The sequence below is a fragment of the Balaenoptera acutorostrata genome, chromosome 14 (assembly GCF_949987535.1).
Source record: "Balaenoptera acutorostrata chromosome 14, mBalAcu1.1, whole genome shotgun sequence".
Lineage (NCBI taxonomy): Eukaryota > Metazoa > Chordata > Mammalia > Artiodactyla > Balaenopteridae > Balaenoptera > Balaenoptera acutorostrata.
Window position 1 is genome coordinate 7,861,454 of NC_080077.1, and position 27,067 is coordinate 7,888,520.

The following is a 27,067-nucleotide window of genomic DNA, read 5'->3' on the forward strand; positions in this document are numbered from 1 at the left end:
CAACTTATGAAATAGAACAAATGGGAATCTTCTGACCTAAACACTAAGCCTATCTTCCTTCAGTAAGAGGAAGCTAAGAGACACAAGATGATGTCATTTCTCTGTGGACCCAATCAGACCATGTGATTTTGCAGCAAATGATGTTTATGCAATACTGTAAACGCCGCTTATTAGATTTTAATTCTTTAGAACCACCCTCTGAATAAAGTAGATAAGACCGTTAGAGTTACCCAGCAGGATACACGTGTTGTAAACCTTGACAACGCACCAGCAACAGTGCTGACACTGCGGCAGTGGGGGGGGGGAGGGGGGGCAGCAGAGGGAGGGGCAGCGTGTGAGGCCCTCGTCTTACTTCGTGGGAAGTAAAGAGATGTCTAAAGGTGATGAAACAAGAAACAGAGCTTAGGGTATATCATCCCATATTCTAAAGGTAGCCAGAAGAGGAAATAAAAATGGAACTAATGAAACTGGGGCAGGGTAGAGGGGAGAGAGACCAGAATTACATTTCTGGTGTCTGAAGACAGAGTCAACTGATACCATTTGAGGTTGACAAGCACGGGTATATTGATCATTTAGAGTCATGGAAGGCTCCAGACAGAACTACAAGAAGACATGGTAAAAAGTGGGATGAGGCTGATGGGATGGGGGAAGCTTACTTCATCTGACACAGTTTTCTACACTTATGAATTCATACAATATACACGCATAAGCTTTCATTTTAACTGATTCTTCAATTAAAGATAAAAACTGGAAGGAAACAGGGAAATGATTAATTTTTCCCCAGGACGGAATGCTGTAACTCAGTGATTCTTTTCAGGCTGGGTCCTCATGAAACAGAAACGTCAGTATGTCCCTTAAATATCCAGAAATGTGTAGACCCGTGAAACCAAAATCTCCAGGGATGGAATCCAAGATGTGTATTTTCTAACAGTTCTGAGGGTGACGCTGCTGAAATTCACACACAGTGAAGACCTCCACCTTATCTCAGGAGCTGCCAACCACCTCATTTCAGGAGCCTACCTGAGCCACGGGTAACAGAACGAAGGAACCAGCGATGGCAGCTGAGAACCTGCAGGGTGGGCGTCACCCCCTGGCGCTCTCCCCTACCCCCACCCCCCATGCAGCTCCACCATCCCCCTCTCCACGTCTTTTTCACCAGACACAGGAAGCATCCGGGGGGGGGCAGAGGCCAGGGGACACCCTGGTCACTCCAGTCCACTCACACCCATGAATCATACAAGGTTTCCTGTTTCAACGCCAGTCACTTCCCTGTACCTTAACACAAGGTAATCAAAGAACATGAAAGTTGTGAAGGATTTAGCAGTTACCCTAATCCAACTCCTCAGTTTAACATTCAGGAACTAAGGCTTAGAGAAATCACCTGACTAATCTAATCCCCCATCCCCCGCCCGGCCACTAACTTTTTTTTTTTTTTTTTAATATTTATTTATTTGGTTGCGCCGGGTCTTAGTTGCTGCACGTGGGCTCCTTAGTTGTGGCATGTGAACTCTTAGTTGCGGCACGTGGGCTCTAGTTCCCTGACCAGGGATCGAACCCGGGCCCCCTGCATTGGGAGCGTGGCGTCTTAGCCACTGCGCCACCAGGGAAGTCCCCCGGCCACTAACCATTAAAGCAAAATATTATCAAGTAAACCTGACTGCCCCAGGGTCAACACCTGCATCAACTTACTTGAATGAGCACTCGGTCAGGTCGAAGGGCGGGCAGGCATACTGCGTGTGCCACTCAAACAAGTAGGAGCAGTCAGAAGTCTCCTGGAGAAACACCGGCTGTGGAAGTAGAGAAATGTGTCCGTGAAACGGGACAAGTCAGGTAGTCGGTGCTTTAAGGATGCAAATAGTAAGGGATGGGCCTGCTCATTACACTCTACACAGACTGATCAAGGTGTAAACACAGTTTCTGTAAATAAGATACTTAAACTAAGCTAACCAGGAAGTTTTATGAGACCTAAGAGCAGATTCACTTTGTAAAGACAAAGGCAAAGGGGTGAGGGCAAAGCGGCCCCCCGCTGCGTCGAGCACACTCACCGCCCGGGTGCTGCGGTCACAGTAGAAGATGATGGTCGTGGAGCGCTGGTACACCTTATGGCAGGTGTCCCCACCGGTGTAGTTCATCTTCAACACCCCGTTCTCATAGGTCAGCTTCTGGGTGAGGAGACCTGCTCAAGAAGCAGCCAGTTCAACAAGAATCAGTTCAGGAAGCCCCAGGCTGGTCATCACAGACATGATGCATCACACACGCTGAACAATCACAAGACCAAGTGTGCCTGGCCTACTGGCACTGGACCACCAACTCTGTCACGTGACACTGTAGAGACTAGAATCAGTCCTCCTCCCGCCCAAGGCTGCGACCTTATAGACTAACCACGGGATCAATGACGTACAGAGACCCCTGGCCTGATGAGCTCAGAGGATGTCGCTTCCTCTTCACAGCCCCTCAGGGAGGCCCATGTACTCACCCCATCAGCTACTTCAACTTCTTTCTTAAAGATTCTTAAACTTATCATCACTTGCCCAGCTGTTGAGACAGCATGAGGACCAACAGCCTGTCTTATACATTTTACAGCCCAACCCTGTATGAAATGTGTCCCCTTTGTCTCAGTTCTAGAAAGTACTACCTCAGAACACCCATTAATAGTCCAGTGGGTCCCAAAGTTGGAATAAAAAGAAGACATATGATCTCAGAATCGGTAACTAGTATTGCTAAATAAGAATGAAATAAATGCTAACAACATTTATCAGTACATGTCATGGTGACGAAAATCAAATGAAATCAGAAACATCATTGGGCGTGCGGGGGTGGGGGGGGAGGGCCGGGGGGCGGAGCCAAGATAGCATTGTGGGAAGACGCAGAGTTCGCATCTCCCCACAGCTAAGTGCCTGCTGGACGCTGGTGGGGGACCCTGACACCTAAGGAGACGGGAAGAACCCCCGAGCAAACTGGTAGGACGTGGGGGACTGAGGGGGTTGGAGAAGTGGAGACCCGACAGGACCGGCGCCCCTGAGGGGTGGCTGAGGTGGGGAGGGGTTCCCATGCCCGAAGGGACCCCCAGGGGCTCGGATCAGCGAGGAGCAGGCCCAGCGTTTCCCCTGCCCAATCGGCCGGGGAAGTTTGCCCAGCTCCCGGACCGGGTCCTGCACCCTCAGAGGTCCCCTCCGGGCCGGGTTAATCCTGGGGACATAGGAGGGAGGCCAGGAGAGAACAGCAGAGGCAGGAGAGAGGTGGCTCTCCAGGACCAGAGGAGCGGGAAAGGAGCAAGGGTGTTTGCCCCACCCACTCAAACCCAGGAAGGCTGCTGGGCTCCCAGGTGGGGTCCCCCGCCCTATGAGACCAGGGGCAGGAGGCACGTCTGGGCCCCTTCTGTTCCTTGAGCCTGAGCCCCACCCCCTACACCCCCCAGGGCCTTTTCCAGCCCTGTGGGTACTAAGCATAGGCCCCGCCCACCACCCAAACCTTGCCCCTGCTTAGGCCCCGCCCTCCACAGCCGAGGCCTTTTCCACCTTTTTTTTTCTCCTTTTTTTTTTTTTTTTTACTATTGTGGTTCCTTTTTACCTTCCAGTTGTTGTTTCATCTATATTTTTATTTTTATATTTTTTCTAACATATCTGTTAGTTTCCTAGTCTAACTGTATTTTTTACTTTGTTATTGTTCTTTTTTTTTTTTTTTTTTTTGCCACCCCTCGCAGCTTGCAGGATCTTGGTTCACAAGCCGGTAGTCAGGCCAAAGCTCCGGCAGTGGGAGCTCTGAATCTCAACCACTGGACTAACAGAGAACTTCAGACCCCAGGGAATATTCATCAGAGCGAGGTCTCCCAGAGGTCCTCATCTCAGCACCAAGACCCAGCTCTACCCAACAGCCTACAAACTCCCGTGTTGGAAGCCTCAGGCCAAACAACCAGTAAGACAGGAAACAACCAGTAAGACAGGAACACAATCCCACTCGTTTAAAAAAAGGAAAAAAAAAAAAAGAGACGGCAAAAAAGTATGTCACAGATGAAGGAGCAAGGTAAAACCTACAAGATCAAATAAATGAGGAGCAAATAGGCAATCTACCTGAAAAAGAATTCAGAGTAATGATAGTAAAGATCCAGAATCTTGGAAATAGAATGGAGGCACGGATTGAGAAAATACAAGAAATGTTTAAGAAAGATCTAGAAGAACTAAAGAACAAACAAACAGAGATGAACAACACAATAAGTGAAATGAAAAATACACTAGAAGGAATCAATAACAGAATAACAGAGGCAGAAGAACGAGTACGTGAGCTGGAAGACAAAACGGTGGAAATAACTGCTGAGGAGCAGAATAAAGAAAAAAGAATGCAAAGAATTGGAGACAATCTCAGAGACCTCTGGGACAACACTAAAAGCAACAACATTAGAATTATAGGGGTCTCAGAAAAAGAAGAGAAAAAGAAAGGCTCTGAGAAAATATCTGAAGAGATTATAGTGGAAAACTTCACAAACATGGGAAAGGAAATAGTCACCCAAGTCCAGAAAGCACACAGAGTCCCACACAGGATAAACCCTAGGAGAAACACACCAAAACACATATTAATAAAACTAACAAAAATTAAATTCAAAGAAAAAATATTCAAAGCAGCAAGGGAAAAACAAAAAGTAACATACAAAGGAATCCCCATAGGGTTATCAGCTGATTTTTCAGCAGAAACTCTGCAGGCCAGAAGGGAGTAGCAGGATATACTTAAAGCGATGAAAAAGAAAACCTACAACCAAGATTACTCCACCCCGCAAGGATCTCATTCAGATTCGATGGAGAAATCAAAACCTTTTCAGACAAGCAAAGGCTAAGAGAATCCAGCACCACCAAATCAGATTTACAACAAATGCTAAAGAAACTTCTCTAGGCGGGAAACACAAGAAAAAGACCCACAAAAACAAACCCAAAACAATTAAGAAAATGGTAATGGGAACATACATATCGATAATAACCTTGAATGTAAATGGACTAAATGTCCCAACCAAAAGACATAGACTGGCTGAATGGATACAAAAACAAGACCCATATATATGCAGTCTACAAGAGACCCACTTCAGACCTAGGGACACATACAGACTAGAAGTGAAGGGATGGAAAAAGATATTCCATGCAAATGGAAATCAAAAGAAAGCTGGAGTAGCAATACTTCTATCAGATAAAATAGACTTTAAGACTGTTACAAGAGATAAGGAAGGACACTACATAATGATCAAGGGATCAATCCAAGATGATATAGCAATTATAAATGTTTATGCACCCAACATAGGAGCACCTCAACACATAAAGCAAATGCTAACAACCATGAAAGGGGAAATCAAAAGTAACACAATAATAGTAGGGGACTTTAACACCCCACTTACACCAATGGACAGATCATCCAAACAGAAAATAAATAAGGAAACACAAGCTTTAAGTGACACAATAGACCAGATAGATTTAATTGATATTTATAGACCTTTCCACCCGAAAGTGGTAGAATACACTGTCTTCTCAAGGGCACACAGAACATTCTCCAGGATAGATCATACCTTGGGTCACATACCAAGCCTCAGAAAATTTAAGAAAATTGAAATTGTATCAAGTACCTTTTCTGACCACAACGCTATGAGACTGGAAATCAATTACAGGAAAAAAATTGTGAAAACCACAAATACATGGAGGCTGAACAGTGCGCTACTAAATAACCAAGAGATCACTGAAGAAATCAAAGAAAAAATAAAAAAATACATAGAAACAAATAAGAACAAAAACACAATGACCCTATGGGATGCAGCAAAAGCAGTTCTAAGAAGGAAGTTCACAGCAATTCAATCTCACCTCAAGAAACAAGAAAAATCTCAAATAAACAATCTAACCCTACATCTAAAGCAACTAGAGAAAGAAGAACAAAGAAAACCCAAAGTCAGTAAAGGAAAGAAATCACAAAGATCAGAGCATAAATAAATGAAATAGAAACAAAGAAAACAGCAAAGATCAATAAAACTAAAAGCTGGTTCTTTGAGAAGATAAACAAAATTGATAAACCCTTAGCCAGACTCATCAAGAAAAAAAGGGAAAGGACGCAAATCAATAAAATTAGAAATGAAAAAGGAGAAATCACAACTGACACTGCAGAAATACAAAGGCTTATAAGAGGCTACTACAAACAACTATATGCCAATAAAATGGACAACTATGAAGAAATGGACAAATTCTTGGAAAGGTACAATTTTCCAAGACTGAACCAGGAAGAATTAGAAAATATATAAACAGACCTATCACAAGTAATGAAATTGAAACTGCAATTAAACATCTTCCAACAAACAAAAGTCCAGGACCAGATGGCTTCACAGGTGAATTCTATCAAACATTTAGAGACGAGCTAACACCGATCTTTCCCAAACTCTTCCAAAAAACTGCAGAGGGAGGAACACTCCCAAATTCATTCTATGAAGCCACCATCACCCTGATACCAAAACCAGAAAAAGATATCACACAAAAAGGAAATTATAGACCAATATCACTGATGAATATAGATGCAAAAATCCTCAACAAAATACTAGCAAACAGAATCCAACAACACATTAAAAGGATCATACAACACGATCAAGTGGGATTTATCCCAGGGATGCAAGGATTCTTCAATATACGCAAATCAATCAATGTGATACACCATATTAACTAAGGAATGAAAACCATATGATCATCTCAATAGACGCAGAAAAAATTTGACAAAATTCAACACCCATTTATGATAAAAATTCTCCACAAAATGGGCATAGAGGGGAACTACCTCAACGTAATAAAGGCCATATGTGACAAAGCCACAGCAAACATCATCGTCAATGGTGAAAAACTGAAAGCATTTCCACTAAGATCAGGAACAAGACACGGATGTCCACTCTCGGCACTCTTATTCAACATAGTTTTGGAAGTCCTAGCCACGGCAATTAGAGAAGAAAAAGAAATAAAAGGAATACAAATTGGAAAAGAAGAAGTAAAACTGTCACTGTTTGCAAATGACATGATACTAAATATAGAAAATCCTAAAGATGCCACCAGAAAACTACTAGAATTAATCAATGAATTTGGTAAGGTTGCAAGATACAAAATTAATGCACAGAAATCTCTTGCATTCCTATACGCTAACAACGAAAAATCAGAAAGAGAAATTAAGGAAACAATTCCATTTACCATCACAACAAAAAGAATAAAATACCTAGGAATAAACCTACCTAAGGAGGCGAAAGACTTGTACTCAGAAAACTGTAAAACACTGATGAAAGAAATCAAAGATGACATAAACAGATGGATAAATATACCATGTTCTTGGATTGGAAGAATCAATATTGTGGAAATGACTATACTACCCAAAGCAATCTACAGATTCAATGCAATCCCTATCAAGCTACCAATGGCATTCTTCACAGAATTAGAACAAAAAATTTTACAATTTGTATGGAAACACAAAAGACCCCAAATAGCCAAGGCAATCTTGAGAAAGAAAAACGGAGCTGGAGGAATCAGGCTCCCTGACTTCAAACTATACTACAAAGCTACAGTAATCAAGATGGTATGGTACTGGCACAAAACCAGAAATATAGATCAATGGTACAGGATAGAAAGCCCAGAGATAAACCCATGCACATATGGTCACCTAATTTACAAAAAAAGGAGGCAAGAACATACGATGGAGAAAAGACAGCCTCTTCAATAAGTGGTGCTGGGAAAACTGGACAGCTACAGGTAAAAGAATGAAATTAGAACACTCCCTAACACTATACACAAAAATAAACTCTAAACGGATTAAAGACTTAAATGTAAGACTATAAAACTCCTAGAGGAAAACACAGGAAAAATACTCTTTGACATAAACCACAGCAAGATCTTTTTTGACCCACCTCCTAGAGTAGTGGAAATAAAAACAGAAATAAACAATGGGACCTAATGAAATTTAAAAGCTTTTGCACAGCAAAGGAAACCATAAACAAGATGAAAAGACAATCCTCAGAATGGGAGAAAATATTTGCAAATGAAACAACGGACAAAGGATTAATCTCCAAAACATACAAACAGCTCATGGAGCTCAATGTCAAAAAAACAAACAATTCAATTAAAAAATGGGTGGAAGACCTAAATAGACATTTCACCAAAGAAGACATACAGATGGCCAAGAGGCACATGAAAAGATGTTCAACATCACTAATTATTAGAGAAATGCAAATCAAAACTACAATGAGGTATCACCTCACACTGGTCAGAATGGCCGTTATCAAAAAGTCTACAAACGATAAATGCTGGAGAGGGTGTGGAGAAAAGGGAACCCTCTTGCACTGTTCGTGGGAATGTAAATTGATACAGCCACTATGGAGAACAGGATGGAGGTTCCTTAAAAAACTAAAAATAGAACTACCGTATGAGCCAGCAATCCCACTACTGAGCATATACCCTGAGAAAACCATAATTCAAAAAGAGTCATGTACCACAGTGTTCATTGCAGCACTATTTACAATACCCAGGACGTGGAAGCAACCTAAGTGTCCATCGACAGATGAATGGATAAAGAAGATGTGGCACATATATACAATGGAATATTACTCAGCCATAAAAAGAAACGAAACTGAGTTATTTGTAGTGAGGTGGATGGACCTAGAGTCTGTCATACAGAGTGAAGTAAGTCAGTAAGAGAAAAACAAATACTGTATGCTGGAACACATATATATGGATTCTTAAAAAAAAAAATGGTATTGATGAACCTAGTGGCAGGACAGGAATAAAGACGTAGACGTAGAGAATGGACTTGAGGACATGGGGTGGTGGGGGAGGGAGAAGCTGGGGTGAAGTGAGAATAGCATTGACATGTATACACTATCGAATGTAAAGTAGTTAGCTTGTGGGAAGCAGCAGCATAGCACAGGGAGATCAGCTTTGCAATGATCTAGAGACATGGGATAGGGAGGGTGGGAGGGAGGCTCAAGAGGGAGGGGATATGGGGATATATGTATGCATACGGCTGATTCACTTTGTTGTACAACAGAAACTAACACAGTATTGTGATGCAATTATACTCCAATAAAGATTTTTTTAAAAAAAACATCACTCACACACTGTTTTACAGGAACACAGCAGACATTCCTCCTACTCAGGAAAGTTATAATCTTTAGATCTTAAATCATAAGATATAATCATAACATCTTAAATGTGGAATTCCATTCTTTTGCAAAAAGAGAAGAAACAACCATGGTACCTGCCACTTTCTGAAATCCCTGGGGTCCCCGCTTTGCCTGACAGGATGAGATGACTTTGGACTTGTCATCGGTCGAGCAGACACCTGAGGACAGCTTTCCACAGACCCGGAAGTAATAGGTGTATTCGCCAGCGCTCACGATGGTGTCATTTAGGCCAAGAGGCTTCAGGTCATACATGTTGCCATGCCTTGGGTCTCTCACCTCACAGTTGTCCCCTTCAAGAACACGAGAAGGGAAGGGCAATTACACACACTCACACCTTCAGGCAAAAGTTCTGCAACTTTTAAAAGTTCTGCAACTTTTCTGCTAAGTACTGTCTTAAAAGAGGCATTAAACATCACTTCCACGTTCTCTCCTTTTGTCTGTATACATAAGACAAACTGCCTGGCAAACAGCTTTCTCGAAAAGCTTAGGTCACAGGATGAAGATCCACTTAAACAAAACCAAACCCCACGTTCATATTCTCAAGCGTGAGATGCCGAGAGTCCATCAGTCTGGGTAGGTGAGGAAAACGCAGCTGGCAAAGTGAGCAATGGAGTGGAGTAAAAAAAAATCAAGGATAAGAAGCTGTCCGTCCACTAACAGACGTTTCATGGTCATGCACGGGGTTTGACATCTAAGATGCTGTTAGAACACCCCCTACTTCACACATTCACCAGGATCAGTGAGCAGGGCCGGGTCTTACCTTCCACGCGGACGACGGGACAGGCTTCCACGGTTCTCCAGACAAACACATACTCACAGTCGTCCAGGAGCTGAAAGGTCGGGGATCCCTACAACGGAAACCAACAGCTCACTGTGTTCTCATTTATTAAAAAAATGAGTCAAATGGTAGCTAGAACTAATACCCAACTTTTAACCTCCACAAGAAAAGTACATGGCACTTATGAAACACATCAGATCTGGGGGGAAACGGCACATTCTAGTCAAACCCTATCGATGGCCTAAAACCCCTGAAAACTAAGGCAAGTTCTACATCAGACAGAAGATCTGGAGACTGGAGGGGCGTGAGAATGAGGCGCGACAGACACGCACCGTCGTGTGGGCGCACTCGAGCGTTATCCTGGTGGAGAAGCGCTGGTTCCCGCACTTGTCGCCGTTGACGTAGACGATGCTCAGGGACCCGTTGGCGGCAACTTGAGGACTGACCTGCACGACGCCCAGGTTCCAGCTGTTGTCTTCCGACACTAGGCAGGACCCCACTGCACTGCCTGGAAGGGCCAGGAAAGCCGATGAACTTGGGGGTGGGAGGACAGGCAGAACGAACTTGAGTCCAATGCTCGGAACTCACCGTGGCAGCCAGGAATGTACGGGAGAGGATTGCAGACACTCAAGTAGAAGGTTCTCCTTTTTCCATCAGCCGAGGTGTCAACCGCAGTCCAAGGCTTCTTGGCTTTGCTTAGGCCGCTCAGATCATACTCGTTCCCAGCGAGGTCTGAAACACATGAAAACGCTGGAAATCCCTGCCTTCCCGGCAGCTTTGGGCACCGCCTTTCAACCCCGAAGACCAAGGATGCACAAACTTAACATTCGTAACAGGGACTTCCCTGGTGGCGCAGCGGTTAAGACTCCGGTGCTCCCAATGCAGGGGGCCCGGGTTTGATCCCTGGTCAGGGAACTAGATCCCACATGCATGCTGCAACTAAGGAGCCCACCTGGCACAGCTAGGACCCAGCACAGCCAAATAAATAAATAAATAAATAAATATTTTTTAAAAAATAAAAACATTCATAACAGAGAAATGAGGAGATCCACAGGAAGCCGAGAGGCTTCTCCTACAGAAACATACACCTGTCCTGACCCTCAAAACCTCCATTACAACAAATCGCCACGAGTGTGGAGGTGAGGCTGGGGGCCACCACAAAGAATGAGGGCTGCTGCAGACCCGGCTCAGCATCCAGGTACACCTTACGGAGCTTTATCCTCTTGTTCTTTTCTTCTCTTACACTGTAAGAAGCTCTGACAGTGTACTTGATTTTTTTCCCCTAGTTTTCTTCTCCGTTCTTAACCAGCTTCTGACCCCAAACTATAGCTCAAAACCATTAATTATGTATCCAGATTCTCTTCAAGACAAGCTTTACAATTCTAATATTATTCAAAGAAAATATGTAACACATATATCATGCTGCCTGTAAAGTAAAACATACGGTACAGACACACGTGCACACACACACACACACACAGACACACACACAGGCAAATACACAAACACTGACACACGAGCACACACGCTTTTGACCGGCCTCTTAATTCCTGGTGCCCCGGCCTCACCCGTGACTTGGCAATCCACCGGAGACGGTACACAGGCCAATGCAGTTTCAAACTCAAAGAAAGTGTCCCAGATCCCCAGGCCAGAGTCAATGTCTTGATGCAGGAATCTTGGGGTCCCTGGGTAAACGTCGTCATTGCAGATGAAGCGGATGATGAAAGCATCAGCCCTCCCTGGGAACAAGAAGACCAAACTGCAGGAAACCACAGCGATCACAGTGCAGCCGTACACGCGTGTGGCACCAGGACAGCATGCCCGGGAACGAGCCTCCAAGCCACCCTCTGAGACAATCAGGTCGAAGCACCAGGTCTGGTTCAGGGACCCAATCTGAACTACAAAGTGGCCACGTTCACTGCGACAGTGACCCACGTAAAGACAGTTTACACTGTGAACCTGGTGTCTTGGCATTCTTCCATTCCAGGAAGTGTGCAAATGCTATATCCGTTTATCCATCCAAACATTAGAAAAATGTCACTCTCCTTTACGGGTTTATTCGACAATATTTACTAAGTTCCTACTACACACAGGAGTGAAAGAAACAAGAAAACCCACCCTACTGGGAGCTGACATTCCGGTCCAGCGCCCAAGTAGTAAGCAAACTAAAGGCAGCCCCTCACAGACCAGTTGGAAACGAAGGAAAACGCAGCAGGGACGGGGCCTAAGAAACCCCAAGGGTGGTGGGGACAAGGCATGGCGGTTTCCAACGCAGTGGCCGGGCTCCCTGAGAAGGTACCGTCTGAGCCCACCCCGAAGAAGTGAAGAGAAGAAATGAACCGCCTGGCAGTCTTGAGGGGAGAGCACTGCGGGCAGAGAGAACAGCAAGGACGAAGGCTCAGGTGGGGAGGATGGGAGAGAGTGGGCCTCCACAGTTCCAGAAGCAGGAGGTCAGCGGGAGTGAGCGAGCACAGTGGCGGGTGACCCCGTCAGAGGAGCAGCCGGTGTCCCTCGGCCACTGGACAGGGCTGGCTGCTACTCTGGGCGCACGTGGAGCCCTGGGGGGTCTGAGCTGGGAGAGATGTCACCCAACACTTAAAACATCACTCCGACTGCCCAGCTGAACACAGGCCCCGGGGGTGGGGTGGGGAGGACGCAAAGCAGGACGGCCAACGCGGAGGCTCCCGCAGGGAGGGGACCACGGTTGGGTGGTGAGCGCCGGAGGCTGCACTAGGGGAAAAACCCTAGGGTCATCGACACGTTAACCCTCACAGGGGACCAGAGATGCCCGGCTAATACAGGAGGAAACTGAGGCAAAAAGAGGGTAAGGAGCAAGGCTGGGCAGCACAGCTCTAAGGCCTGGTTATACAAGTGCTGCGCCCCTGGGGTTGCCGGCGCCTGGATTCAAACTCAGCAGAATAAATGTCAGCGGCTTTCAGCCACACGATTAGGGCAAATAAAAAAATTATATATAAATGCCTAATCTATTTTATTTTTAAACAGCACTCTGGAACTGGAGAGCAGGAGAATTATAAACAAGAATGAAGCACGCTGCCTTCTGGATACTGAAGCGAGTGAGCACCTGTTTTGACCAAGAGCTGAAGAACTTTCCACCTGTAAAGCAAAGGATTACCGCGCCCCCGGCTCTACTAAGCTCTCCCTAACCAACTAAAAGTATCTCAGTCTGTGGTCCAAATGCTCCCCAACAAATGATACAGAACAAGACCAACTCCCTTTCTAGGACAACCCTTCCAGGATCTGATAGCAGCCCCCAGGCCCCGTGTTTTCTGTCCCTGAAGTTAAGAAGACCCCAATTCTTAAATCCCCTTCACAGGAATCCTGAACTCATTCCTTCGACGCCCTAAGAGTTCTCTTCCCATCGTGTTAATGGATGTGTCAGCTTGCGCGTGATGCACAAAAGGAGCCGATGACCGCAGACTGTCACGGGTGCAGGAGGGCAGAGCCGTTCCCGCTCCCTTCCGGATACTAAGTTCCTCTGACATTGACTCAGACGTCCCTCATATTTTCCGCCCCACACATCACACGACTGCCCCCTCCCGAGTCCATCCCGGTGTGGTGCAAAGAGCACAGGTTTAGCAGTCAGAAGACGTGGGTTCCAACCTCAGCCCTGCGGCTCACGGGCTGTGTGTGTCACTGCGCCTCTGGGGGCCTCCGATCCTCAACGCAAAATAGAAACGTGTCCGTCGGCGGAGCCAGGATGAGGATCGAGAGACCTGGCTGCCAGCCCTGGCTCTGCCCAGCGCTGAGCCCGTGGCTCTCTGCCCAGGGCACAGGGCCTTCCGGGGCCTTGGTCCCCTGTGAAGCAAGAAGGTGGCCAAGCAGAGGGTGTGAGCGCAAACGAGACGCAAAGCGCACACAGCACTGCACACGGGACCGGCACGCACACGGCCAGCATTCGCGACGGTAGCCGTGACTCCACCACCACCGTCCTCCCGAGGCCCTCAGACTCGGCCTTGCCCCTTATGACACCAAAAATGGCAACTTTCAGTTTACAGTCACAGCTGCAGGAAGGAGTAGAAATGTGAACCCACTGGAGATGCAAAACTGTATTTAAAGATACAATAAAGACTGAGTAGAGGAATTGGCGGAAAGGAAGAAATTTAGGAAAAAACAAAGTAACTTCTGTTATCTTCACCCACCGCTTCTTTAATACCTGAAAAACACAGCACAAAGGGCCGAGTGAACACATTCCTATCAGAGGAGCCACTGGAGGTGCTGGTGGAGGACGCCTGGGGGTGGGCGCCGCAGAACCTAGTGGCCGGGACCCCTCGGCCGCGGGAGGCACTCAGGCGGCTGGGAGAACACGCCGGAGGCTGGGCACGTGGGGCTCAGAGGCGGGGAGGGTGGCCAGGACTCAGGGTCTACAGGCACTCCCGTTACACTCTGGAAGGTTTACAGTCACAGAACCCCCAGGACACCGGTTAGCTGCAAACACAGGGATGTGAGCTCACCTTTGGGGTGGGAAGGAAGCCCCGTGTAGGTCAGAGTTATAAAGCCCTCGGTGGACAGCTGGAGGCTCTTCTCCAGTCCCACCAGCCTTCCTGGCTTCAGATTCTTCAGCTCTTCCGTCTGGGTCTCTGCCTCACAGCCGGAAGCTGGCTTTCCATCCAAGGTGCCGCAGACGGGCATCGCGCCGCACACGTTAAACTGCAGGCCAGACAGCGAGAACCACACACCAACTCAGGCCACGCGACTCACCGGGAACACAACCCCGAGCAACTCAAACCCTGCCCAGCCAAACAGGGTTGTCTGCTTGTTATCCAAACAGCTGTGTAATTTGTTCCTCATTAGGCAAATGACCAACTTTCCAAAATGCCTGGGCAATTAAACCCTGAAGCTAGTACATAAAGCAAAAATCAAAGTCCAAACGGCAATGCCCATAAATTGCCTGTAAGGCTTTATGTATACAGCCCCGTATCTCTAAATGCATGAGACACACTGCATATAACAATGCAGCATGTATAAGAGAGAGACTGTAAGTAACCAAAATTTTACAGTATTTCTGATTATATGAGGAAAAGCATATATGGTTGAAGTCACATTAATTAAAAATAAATATGGGCTTCCCTGGTGGCGCAGTGGTTGAGAATCTGCCTGCTAATGCAGGGGACACGGGTTCGAGCCCTGGTCTGGGAAGATCCCACATGCCACGGAGCAGCTGGGCCCGTGAGCCACAATTGCTGAGCCTGCGCGTCTGGAGCCTGTGCCCCGCGACGGGAGGGGCCGCGATAGAGAAAGGCCCGCGCACCGCGATGAAGAGCGGTCCCCGCACCGCGATGAAGAGTGGCCCCCGCTTGCCGCAACTGGAGAAAGCCCTCGCACGAACCGAAGACCCAACACAGCCAAAAATAAATAAATAAATAAATAAATAAATAAATAAATAAATAAGAAAATAAAATAAATAAATAAATAAATAAATATAATGGGATACCCCTGTATTTCTTAAAGCTGCTGATACCATTTGATTTAAATCCAGTAGTTGATATAATGAAGCAGGATATGCTCTTCGGTACGAGACACGGAAAGGAAAGACTTCTCTACAACTGACATGTGTCCGTGGACGACGTATAAAAAGTTAAGAACTACATGTACAAAGTATTTTTCCTTCAGACCAAAGTTTACTACTTAAGAAACGGCCACTTAAGACTACACCCAGGGGCTTCCCTGGTGGCGCAGTGGTTGGGAATCTGCCTGCCAATGCAGGGGACACGGGTTCGAGCCCTGGTCTGGGAAGATCCCACATGCCGCGGAGCAACTAGGCCCGTGAGCCACAACTACTGAGCCTGCGCGTCTGAAGCTTGTGCTCCGCAACAAGAGAGGCCGCGACAGTGAGAGGCCCGCGCACTGCGATGAAGAGTGGCCCCCGCTTGCCGCAACTAGAGAAAGCCCTCGCACGGAAACAAAGACCCAACACAGCCAAAAATAAATAAAAAAAAAAAAAAAAAAAAAAAGACTACACCCAGGCAGGTGCTCTGCAGCCACGTGGGCTGCGTGGTCACAGAAGTATGTAGTATGTAGGGGCAGCTGAGCCCAGCAGGGTCAGGTGACACGGGAACAGTGCCAAGTAGCCGGCTGGTGGGCGGTGGTGTCCTGAGCCTTTCTGGCAGCACAAGGGCTGTGCCCTGACTCCCAGGAGCCTAGACACCCTACTAATCAACTCCACTTCCACTTTCATCATCCACAGTCTGTCCCTGCTGTCCGCAACTGTGCACCTGCCACCTCCCGCCCCTGCCACTGCACGGGCACAGCCTTTCTGGCCTGCTTCGAGCATATTCTCTACGGGGTCACCTCTTCCAATGTCCCCTACAGAGTTCCCCTTTGCTGGCATGTTCTCCCTGGGTTCACCTCCTCTGGCATGTCCTCTATGGGACTCTCCTCTTCTGACATGTTCCCTATGGGGCTCAACAAAGTTCCTGTCTGCTTCTCACACTCACACAGACAGCCAAATGTACTGTCACCTATGATAACCTGTTACAAGCCAAACTCCAGAGTAGCAACTTCTGACAGGGGGTGGGGGAGGGAGGGCTGCAAGCCACTGTGCTGCTGAGTGACGAGCCCTGCCAGGTGCCTTCTGGCTCTGGAACAATCTGCAGGCCCTCCCGCATGCGCTGTGCCTGCAAAGTCCCCTTTGCATCAAACTGTTATGACATTCTCACCCCAACTTCCTGCTTTCAAAGGGTATTCTCTTCTTCCACTGTGGATTTTGCTAGAAGTTAAACCTAAATAAAGATTTTTAAAAAGCTTTCTCCCTGTCTAGCAGCACTTAGTTTATAACAGAACAGCGTTAAGTGGAGATTTTCCTCCTCACCACTCCAGACACCCTGTCAGGGCCGCCCATGAAGGAAGTGCTGTCAGAAGATCCCAGAGCACTGCCATCGGTCGTCTCCCTCTTACAGGGGAATATAATTTCCACTTGACCAGTGGCTCTGAAACCCCAGTGGGCATCAGAGCTATGTGGGGCCTTGTCAAAACAGACTGCTGGGGCTTCCCTGGTGGTGCAGTGGTTAAGAATCTGCCTGCCAATGCAGGTGACACGGGTTCGAACCCTGGCCCAGCGAGATCCCACATGGCGTGGAGCAACTAAGCCCGTGAGCCACAGCTACTGAGCCTGCGCTCTAGAGCCAGCAAGCCACAACTACTGAGCCCACGTGCCACAACTACTGAAGCCCACACGCCTAGAGCCTGTGCTCTGCAACAAGAGAAGCCACCGCAATGAGAAGCCCGCGCACCGCAACGAAGAGTAACAACTAGAGAAAGCCCGCGCACAGCAACAAAGACCCAACGCAGCCAAAAATAAATAAATAAATAAATTTTTAAAAAACAAACAAACAAAAAACCCAGGCTGCTGGGCCCCACCCACAAGACACTGCACCTCCCGCAAGTTCCCAGGCGATGCCCACTCTGCTGGCCTGGGACCACCACTCCAGACGCATGGCCACGGGTTAGGTATAGCCTATTTTCTAAAGAATGACACCCTCACATCTGCACCATAACAGGATGGGGTGACAGTTTCACCTCATTTCCCCTTCAATCTGGATTTTCTCATCTCCTCCTGGGTAAAAGCTGCTGTCACAGGGCCCTGGGCAATCCTGAGGACACCTGCCTCCCCTGCAACCAGCTGCAGGTGACTTGCACGCGTCCTCCCGTCCTTTCAAGGCAAGTCGGAAACCACCACACAAGCCTTACCACAAAAGTCTTCCCGATGCCCGAGACCACATATCCTTGGGAACTGTTCAGTGGGTTCAGATCAAACACGTACCCACTGTTGGGGTCCCTGATGGCGCAGGCCTGCAGGAACAAAAGAGGCGAAGAGGCACATTCGAAGCTGGTCCATGAGAACACGGCGAAGACAGAGCAGCTCCAAAGCCTGCCCATGTGGACTGCACTGACGCTAAACCCCGTCCAAGAAGCAGCCCTGGTAGAGCTCACGGCCCCTTGCAATACCGCATCTGAAGCGCTCCAGGTGGGACACCAGCTCAGAGATGCTGACCTCATCTGAGCTCCTAAGGCTGCTTCATTTACCTGAACAAGACCACTGCTGACCCCCAAAGTGAGGAACCGTAAAGAGCCCACAGACGATTACCTGTCTCTTCCCCTCTTCTAGGAGGGATAACGAGCCCCCCACTTCCCCCACCGCCTCGTGTCTTTTTTCCACCCCACCCGCCATATGCAGAGAACGGAGCAGTGGCCACAGCCTCAGAAAGCACTGCCGCTGGGCCAGGGCGGCGTGCCCGACTCCCACCCTCCCTGGGTCCCACAAGCCCGGGACCCTACGCCGGGAACATTCATCTGGGTGAGCCTGGGCTCTGCTGCCGGACGGAGCCCTGAAAAGGGAGGGAGGGAGGGAGGGAAATCCGTCCCATCATAAAGAAAAACAGCCCGTGCTGTGAACACAAGGAGCGCCCCTGGGAGGGCAGAGAACACATCTCAGGGCAGCCAGCTGCCACGTTCTGCAGGCAGGGGTTCACCCGAGGGCAGGAGCACGTGCCAAGGCCGAAGAGCGGCATAAGCCCAGCACTGCGGCGGGCACAGGGCTGCGGCAGGGATGTGGCTGGAAGCAGAGCATTAAAACCTTAAACGTCACGTTAAACCACACGGGCTGTGTCCGAGAGACGATGGGGCACGTTTTAGGCATCGTCGTGCTATTTAAGCACCCATCTCTGCAGTGATGGAGAGCCCAGAGCCCCTGCCACGCTGAAGGGACAGTGACGGGGGGAAAAGGGAAGGAACCCAGAGGAAAACTGAAGGTCCTGGTTCTCATCCCAGCACTGGGAGCCGGGGCTGAGGGAGAGGAACACGGGATGACTTCCAGATGCCTGCTGTCCAGGCGGAGAAAATGCAGACGCCATGAGGGATTAAGAAGCACAAGGGGAGGGGTGCAGAGCTGGGACACCCGGATGGGAATGGCCAGAGGCCCCGGACCGCACCCGTACCTGGTCTGTGTCTGTCGTTACTTGGACAGGACAGGCAGCCTCCGTGTTCCACAGGAAGCTGACCACACACTCCCAGCTGAGAGAAAATATGGGATGGGTGTTCTGAAAGGACAAATCCGGGATAAAAGTCAAAATGAGAAAATGGAACTCGCTCTAACCAAAAGAATACTTGCCTGATACATAAAAAGAGCTAAAATCTATGGATTATCATGGGACAGTGCTAGGCTAGGTGCTTCGTGTGCCTTATCTAACTACAACTTAACGTCCTCAGCGTTCCTACTAAGGAGATGTTCTACTCTTACGCCCAGATGCTGGGAAATTCACCTGAGGTCACGCCAGGAGTCAGTGGTAGAACTGGGACCCAAACCGAGGTCTGAGTCCAGTCCACGCTGTTGAAAACCGTTCTACACCCAGATGCAGAACAGGAGCCAGAGCCAAAGGTCCCGGTGCACATGATCACAGCCTCGCAAGCGCAGACACAGGCGAGACTGACCTATGGGGCGAGGGGTCGGGACGGGACGCGGCGCGGGGATGGACCGGGAAGGGGCACGAGGAGGCTCCCGGGCTCTACCTGCAGCTGTGGGTCTAGTGACACGGGAACGCTCTTCCCGCTGTGAGTCACTGACTATCCGGGCGCTCTCCTGGGTGTGTTTTCAATAACGAGTGTGATGAGCGTTCCTCAGCTGAGCCTCAGGACAACCTCTACCCGCCCTCTGTGTACAGATGAGCAAATGGAGGCACAGAGGAGGTGAGACGCCCGCCCAGACGCACAGGGGAAGGAGACGCTAGGCTGTCCCGCGCGCCTCACCCGCCGAGTGCCCTCTGACCTGAAGTCCCCACCCTCTCAGCCGCAGCGTCACCAACAGTAAACTAAACACACACCCCTCCCGCTGCCGCACCACGAGGCTGTGAGAAGTCCTGGGACTGCGGGACTCCCCGGGACGTGACCCTCACTCAGGGTTTCCTGGGCCCGTGAGATGCACCACCCCCTGCACCACCGCTGAGGGACACAGTAACAACGCGCAATCGCTCTGAAGACTGAAAAACACTGTCCAAATAGGATGCCACAGGAAAGCTGAAAAAATAAGGGTCCGAGAGAACTTCCTGGAACTGTCCAGTATCTCGGTGGCAACGAGACACCAGCGAGGGGAAGCCGAGTGGGATGAGGCCCAGGGAGGGGACGCCCGGACGTGCCCAGGAGGAGGCGAGGGCCGGGCTGGGCAGCCAGCATTCCTTCCTGGGACGGAGAGCAGAAATCGGGAAGCCGACTCCGGCTTATCAGAGTGTGTGTTTACAGCTCAGTTATGCGACACTTTCCTTGCACAACTCAGGCTGTGCTCAGCCAGCTAACATTTTCCTTCCCTTATCAGAGTGACCTTAAGCTCTAAAGACATTATCTCTTGGGAAAAACTCGTGTGCTGGCAAAGGACAGAGAAAACTTGGCGTCTGCAGGACGCCTAGTATGTAAGTGACCGAGGCCCCCTGCCTGCGGAGAGGAGTGGACACACCGGGCCGGGTTCTTGTCAACGAAGTGAGAGGACGCTGTAGCAGACCCTTAAAAAGTGTAACCAGCCCTTGGAAATAATCTGTTTGATAATAAACATGAGCTCTTTATTATTCCCATTCAGTGTTCATCTAAGAGTTTGGCAATTATTTAAAAAAAACACGTGACCCAGGTATAAATGTAAAGCTCCAGGTTAAAAAAAAAAAAAATTAAGTTTAGAATAAGAAAGTTCTGGAAATGGACACCAGTGATGCATGCCCAGCACTGTAAACGTACTTAATGCCACTGAACTGTACATCTAAAAATGGCTAAAATGTTAAATCTTATGTTGTACATCTTCCACCACATTGTTTTTTAAAAACCAATGGGAACTATCCCCAATGACCCCGGAGCATTTTTATTTGGAGTTTTCTCTTCTGTTCTGCCCTGGCCGAGGAACTCGGGCCCAAATGCAATCTCCAACACCTTCTCCATTTCCCAGCCTTGATTTTTCATCCCTGCTTTTCTGACATATTACACACACCTCCCTCCGTGTGTTCATCCATTGGCCTGAGCTGCACCCAGCCTCAGTCTCCCCATCTATGAAGTCTGCTGTTTGGACTGAACCGTCTCTAAGACCTATTCTGCAGCCGTGATCCTCAGATCACCGACTCACAGGAACTAACAGGCAGGGCGGCATCTGCACCACTCAGAGAAAAATCTCAAGTCTACAGAAGACCATACAGTGTATGTCACAAACCAGCAGTAAGAGATCAGGTTTAACGTTGAGAAAGGACAGCCACGAAAGCACCATTACCGTGCTCCTTGCCTCCCTGAGTTTGTATCACATGCTGACCTGAAGCAGAATTAAGATCAACCTTTGTCCCTGTGAAGAGACACAGAGGAACCCAAAGCAACCAAGGTCACAGGTGACAAGCAGCGCCTTCCTTACCAGGCTGCCCCTGGAACAGACGAGGTGGATCCTGGTGGTGTAGGTGGTCCGTCTCCCATCGCTGGTGGTACAGGCCGAGCCATTCACATACTCCAGAAGGAGGCTGCCGCTGTCCTCCACCATGGGGCCCGTCTTCGCCACCCCCAAGTTGCTGATGGAGACGGCTTCAGAAAATGAACCCTGCAAACACGCGCGTCCGTTATGTTTCCCTCTGAAGAGAAAACAACTGATTTCCTCATTGCTAACACAGTGGATTCTCATTATTCACAGTAGCTGTGTTCTATAAACTCGCCACAAATGCTGAATTAGTGAATACAGAACCACCGTTCAGACACAGAGGGGAAACACAGTCAGCCCTCCATATCCACAGGTCCTACCTCTGCAGGTTCAACCAACTTCAGATCGAAAATATTCAGGGGAAAGAAATTCCAGAAAAAGCAAAACTTAAATTTGCCATTAGCATCTATTAACATAGCATTTACACTGTGTTAAGTATTGTAAGTAACCTAGAGGGAACTTAAGAGTGAGGATGTGTGTAGGTGATGTGCAAATACCGCGACACCGTATATAAAGGTCTCGGGCATCCTTAGATGTTGGTATCTGCCGAGATCCTGGAACCAATCCTCTCCCCACAAACCAAAAGGGATGACTGGAGGTACCTATATGTACGCTTATGTCACACAGACTGTGATCCTGAATCCTCAAGATCCTGGTAGATTCTATTTTCTTTATTTTACAAAAGAGAAAACGAGGTTCAGACATGCTAAGTGACTTATCCAAGGCCACCCCACTAACGGGCATCAGAGGAAGGACTCAAACCTCGCCCACCCGGCCAGGAGCCAGGAGCTTCTGGCACCGCACTGCCCGCCCCTCGGGTCTCCACCCTCTGGCCGTCTGGGTAGGAGAGGCGAGACGAGAACGCAGAGCCACGTCAGGCCACTCTGCGCACGTCCACGGAAGACTGTGAAAGCGCCCGGTACTGATTTGGAGTTACAAATAAACATGAGCAAGTAGACAACTTCACAGATACAGAATCTGTGAATAACGAGGACTGACAGTCCTTTGAGGCCGTTGCTCCGACCAAGAGCACGCGCACGTACGTACACGTGTACACGCCACGGGGCGCTCACTCTGAACCACCAGAGAGCGCTCGCCGGCTTCCTTTAAAACACCTCCAAGCTGCCGCGTAACAGAAGCCAGGAAAGTACATTCCCGACATGCTATTTTTAAAGAAGCACACATACATCTTTATTTTAAGATGCACCGTGTACACGGAGCCCAGGGAAACATACCAAAGCTCCGGCAGTGACTGCATTCCATCGGATGACGAAGTGCAGCTTGCACCCCGGCGAGAGCTAACGCTTGGATCTAGCTCATCCACAGCAACTCTACCGAGCAGGTGGGCCCCTAGTTAGTCCAGAAGTAAGAGCCTCTGGAAGCAAAAACTATTCTTTTCAGATGTCTGCAGCTCACCCAGAGACACTTCCTCTGCCGAGTACTGTGAGCAGAGGAGGTCCCCGACACCCAGGCTTTTTTAAATTTTAAATCTGAACAACGACTCGAATACGATCACATCTGTGGGGGGCAGGGGAATTCACCCCGAGGCCCCTCTCCCACTCAGAGGGCTTCTCAGCAGCAGCCAGGCCTGCTTAGACCTGAGAGACCCCAGACAGCCCCCTCCACCACCAAGTCCTACCGAGTCCTGGGCTCAGGAGGGGACGGCAGACTCACTTGGTCGTTTTGGTACTTCATCTGGCAAGCGGACGCGTACCGATCACAGCCCGGCACTGGGTTCAGAGGTCGACACACGTTTATGTAGTACTTCCTCCACGTGCTGTGTGCCCCGGCATTGTCCAGGGCGTACCAGTTTCCTCCATGACCGCCCTCGGATTTTGCTAGACTGAAATTTCAAAGGGAAATGCATGCTTTTCAAGCTGACAGATTTCGGCCCTACGATTCATTTCTAAGCAGTTAGAGAAATACAGAAGGAAATGTGCCCCGCCCACCAAACTACCAGAGCCGGCACACCTGTGTTCTCGACCTCGCTAAATGCAGCCCCCGGCACAGCTGGAACGGGCCCCGCGCCTCTGCACCGACAGGCCTTGCTTTCAACGATGCAGTGAAGAAGACAGGCTTTGCTGGGCGATCTCACACAGGCTACAGGACCAGCAGCAGAATTCATTCTGCTCAAAGCCCCCCACCTCGGGCCTGCACCCAGAACTCACCTGATTCCCTATCGTCAGCTCAGTTACACGCTCACCGGCAGGGTCTGATCGACCTCAGTGAGCCCTACCTGGGCGGGGCCGGGCCAAGGGCAGGCAGACGCGCCTCACCTGGAGAGGTCGTACTGCTCCATGGTGGAGGGGTCGGTCACCACACACTCCAGGGGCTCCTCCGGGCAGGCGTAGCTGCTGTACCACCGGAAGTTGTAGGTAGAGTTATCTTCTTCCTGATCTCAGGACAAGGACAGGCATGGGAGGGGTGGCAGAAGAGAGTAATCATTACACAAAGCCAGCATTTCTAAAAAGACAAGGCATTTTTTTCTAAATAAAAACCACAGGAAAGTTAATTTACTTTGCCCATCCCCTCTCATTTTATTAAAAGGAAGATTGCCCAGCAATAAATTAAGATGGAAATCTATCCTCTGTTAAACGGGAATAAGGGATGGTTTTGATGCTTTTCTGTGTTTTGTACCCAAAACCAACAGTGTCATGGGCTGTGACTGAGGTGTACAGCCCACTGAAGCAACAGCTCAGAAAATGAGTACTGCCCGTGTCCTCTGGCAAATCTAAAAGGATTAATTAAAATCATAGGAGATGATGATTTACCCAGGAAACCAGACTAATAATAGCTCTCCTTCTAAATAAAGGTCCCACGACAGGCTCCTGTATAAGTCCTGGGGAGCCAGACAACTTGATGGTTTATCCCCAGGGACCATCCCAGCGCCTACGTCACCTACGACAGAATCTTGTCTCGCTCCAGAAAAGTCACAAGCCCTGTCCTGACCACATTTTTCCTCTTCCCCTGCCGTTACAAGACTGACGTTCTCTCCCTCCTTGCCCCCGTCGCTCTGCAGACACACACACGGACACACACATGTGCACACACGGGCACCCACACAGCACAATTCCTACCTGATATTCAGGGAGACCCACTCCAGCGTCTCGATCACAGAGAAAGGTGAGCAGCGTGGCCCTGGGCGTGTGCTTTTCATCATTATAGGGCGTGCCATCTTTGTAGTTCAGCTGGATCATCCCGTCATAATATGAAAGCTGAGCATTGCTGCGTCCCAAGTTCCAAGACGTCCCGCCACTGAAACAAATCAAGAAACGTCTCTCAGAGAAGATCCCAGGACCAGAAGCTCCGTGACGCTGCGACGCTGAAGGAAGCGCCGGGGGGCGGCGCAGGGGGCGGCAGTGCCGGGGACGGCGCAGGGGGCGGCAGTGCTGGGGGGCGGCGTACGGGGCGGCGGCGCCGGGGGGCGGCGCAGGGGGCGCAGCAGCGCCGGGGACAGCGTAGGGGGTGGCAGCACCGCGACCGCGGTTAGGATCTCAGCGCGGCAGCGGCGCGAGGGCGATCCCACCCCACACCAGACCCACATCCACGCTCAGCACGGCTGGTTTAAGGCACAAGTCCCTGGACTGACACAATACTGAAAGGAGAAGCATGTACATAAATGCATCTAACAGCTGAGAAGTGCCGACTACACAGAAGTGAGGCGCTGCACGAACCCACTTCCGGTCCCGCTCCTTCTCTGGGAAATGAAAACTCCCAGCAGCATCATCTGGCTTTCAGTCCAGGTCTTCCCAGAGTTTACACACTCGTCACAAAGCAAAGATGTCAGCAGACAACACAGCTACTCCAGAATAAGATACCTGAGAGCACAAGACACCTAACAGAAGACCGGGAACTGGAAACCGTCACTTGCCTTTTTGACACCTGACAGGCTCCCGAGCCCAGCTGGCAGAAGTCCACGGACACCGCACCACACACGTTGATGTAAAACTCGTACTTCTCCGTCTCAACCTTGTAGGCACCATGCTTCTTTGTGAGAGGCGACAAGTCAAAAGAAAACCCTAAGAAAGAATCAAGACCATCCCGGGTCAGTGAGACCACAGTGAAGAAGAGCCCCCTGAGCTCCAGGCCTCCAGGAGAAGCTCGTGGCCAGGCCTGCCCCACGGCTGGGACAGGAGCTACCACGACCGCCATCACCAACACTTTCCCCTTGGAGACGGGTCCCCCGTCACCACGCCCCTTCTGCTGCACCCACCGAAGACCCGAGTCAGAGCCCAGAATTCCCGGGTGAATAAACAACCAGTGTGTTCAAAGCGGGATGACCACAATACAATGGCCGTGAAAAGTCAACGGTGGTGGGTTTCTTGGGCAGAAATTCATGCGAAAAGCCTTTTCAAACATGATTTATTTCCTGTGCTCCTCAGGTTTTGCGATCAGCAAACCTACCTCAACTTTGAATGTGACAGGTTTTTCATTATCTCAGATAAGCCTCAAACACCAGATTTTCAGAGTTTTGGTCAAACAGTATTAATATAATTCTAACACAGATTATCTCTGAAACAGTCATAGAAAATATTAAGAACAACACAAAAACAAGCTAAGCAGGTGCAGGTTAGCCTGCCCCACAAGGCGCTCGGACACACACCTGCCTGGGAGTCGAAGACGGTGCAGTTGTCCCCCTCGGTCCTGGACAGCACACAGGCCGCTGCCGTGTACCACTCAAACTCGTAGAAGCAACCATCCGCCCCAGAAGTTCTCAGCACTGGGGCACTTTCTAAATCACCTGCCAATGGGGAAGAAAGACCCATCACTGATCCGGTCTCAAAAAGCTTCCCTTGTTCTAAATACACTCCTACAAATGCCGATCTGACACCCCTAGAATGGTCAAACCTTCGGAGACAGAAAGGACAAGGCTGGGGACCAGGGCTGGGGGGGAGTCCGTGTTTAATGGGGACAGAGCGTCAGTCTGGGAGGACGAGAAAGTTCTGGAGATGGATGGTGGTGTAAACGTACTTAAGGTACAATGTAAATGTAAGGTGCTTAATGCCACTGAACTGTGCCCTCAAAAATTATTAAAATGGTGAATTGCATGTTACCTGTATTTTATCACAATTCCTTTAAAATGATAAATCTTATATTATGTATATTTTACAATTTTAAAAAATTAAAAAAACAAAACAAAAAACTGTCCTGGTCCTTGAACTTATCCCACAGCTGGGAATTTATCCAAAGGAAATTTTCCAACAAGAGGTAGAGAGGATGTCACAGCACAATCACCAACACTGGAAACATGCTATTAGCCCAACAATAGGGAAAATGCTTAAAAATAGTAAAGCCAAGCCATTAGCAACAAGGAAGCCCCTAAAAATTATAAACACAACAATGAAACATAAGAGTCTTCACAAAATACTATGTTTTGAGGAACATAAAATTGTGTGGATCTATATAGACCATGACCCTGAAGAACAAGGTGCATTGTGTGTATCGACGCTGAGATCACGGACAGCGTTTTCGAGCACGTGTGGCGCTCCCCCTGTGGAGGAAGCGGAGCGGCCTCCACGTCAGCCTGCACCAGGCCTCAGGAAGAGGAAGCCGTGCCAGGAGCGGAGCTCATCTGGAAAACTGCAGCACGACCCCCCTGGGCACCATATGGTTTCTCCATCGCCCCCCCTGGGCACCATATGGTTTCTCCATCGCTGCGCCGGGCTGGGGCTGG

General features: G+C 49.0%; 1 protein-coding gene across 1 annotated transcript in view; it reads right to left on the reverse strand.

Annotated features, from left to right (window-relative positions):
- Nucleotides 1-27,067, reverse strand: part of IGF2R (insulin like growth factor 2 receptor) — a 111,165-nt gene that overhangs the window by 29,053 nt on the left and 55,045 nt on the right. Inside the window, exons 14-29 of the mRNA XM_057527505.1 lie at nt 25,997-26,134; nt 25,265-25,412; nt 24,471-24,648; nt 23,670-23,785; nt 23,068-23,236; nt 21,337-21,516; nt 18,902-19,003; nt 17,655-17,756; nt 14,420-14,615; nt 11,516-11,686; nt 10,536-10,679; nt 10,280-10,455; nt 9,930-10,017; nt 9,244-9,459; nt 2,046-2,176; nt 1,690-1,787 (exon numbers count right to left, since the gene is read on the reverse strand). Coding sequence (XP_057383488.1) covers nt 1,690-1,787; nt 2,046-2,176; nt 9,244-9,459; nt 9,930-10,017; nt 10,280-10,455; nt 10,536-10,679; nt 11,516-11,686; nt 14,420-14,615; nt 17,655-17,756; nt 18,902-19,003; nt 21,337-21,516; nt 23,068-23,236; nt 23,670-23,785; nt 24,471-24,648; nt 25,265-25,412; nt 25,997-26,134 — 2,353 coding nt within the window. The remainder of the gene's footprint in view (nt 1-1,689; nt 1,788-2,045; nt 2,177-9,243; nt 9,460-9,929; nt 10,018-10,279; nt 10,456-10,535; nt 10,680-11,515; nt 11,687-14,419; nt 14,616-17,654; nt 17,757-18,901; nt 19,004-21,336; nt 21,517-23,067; nt 23,237-23,669; nt 23,786-24,470; nt 24,649-25,264; nt 25,413-25,996; nt 26,135-27,067) is intronic.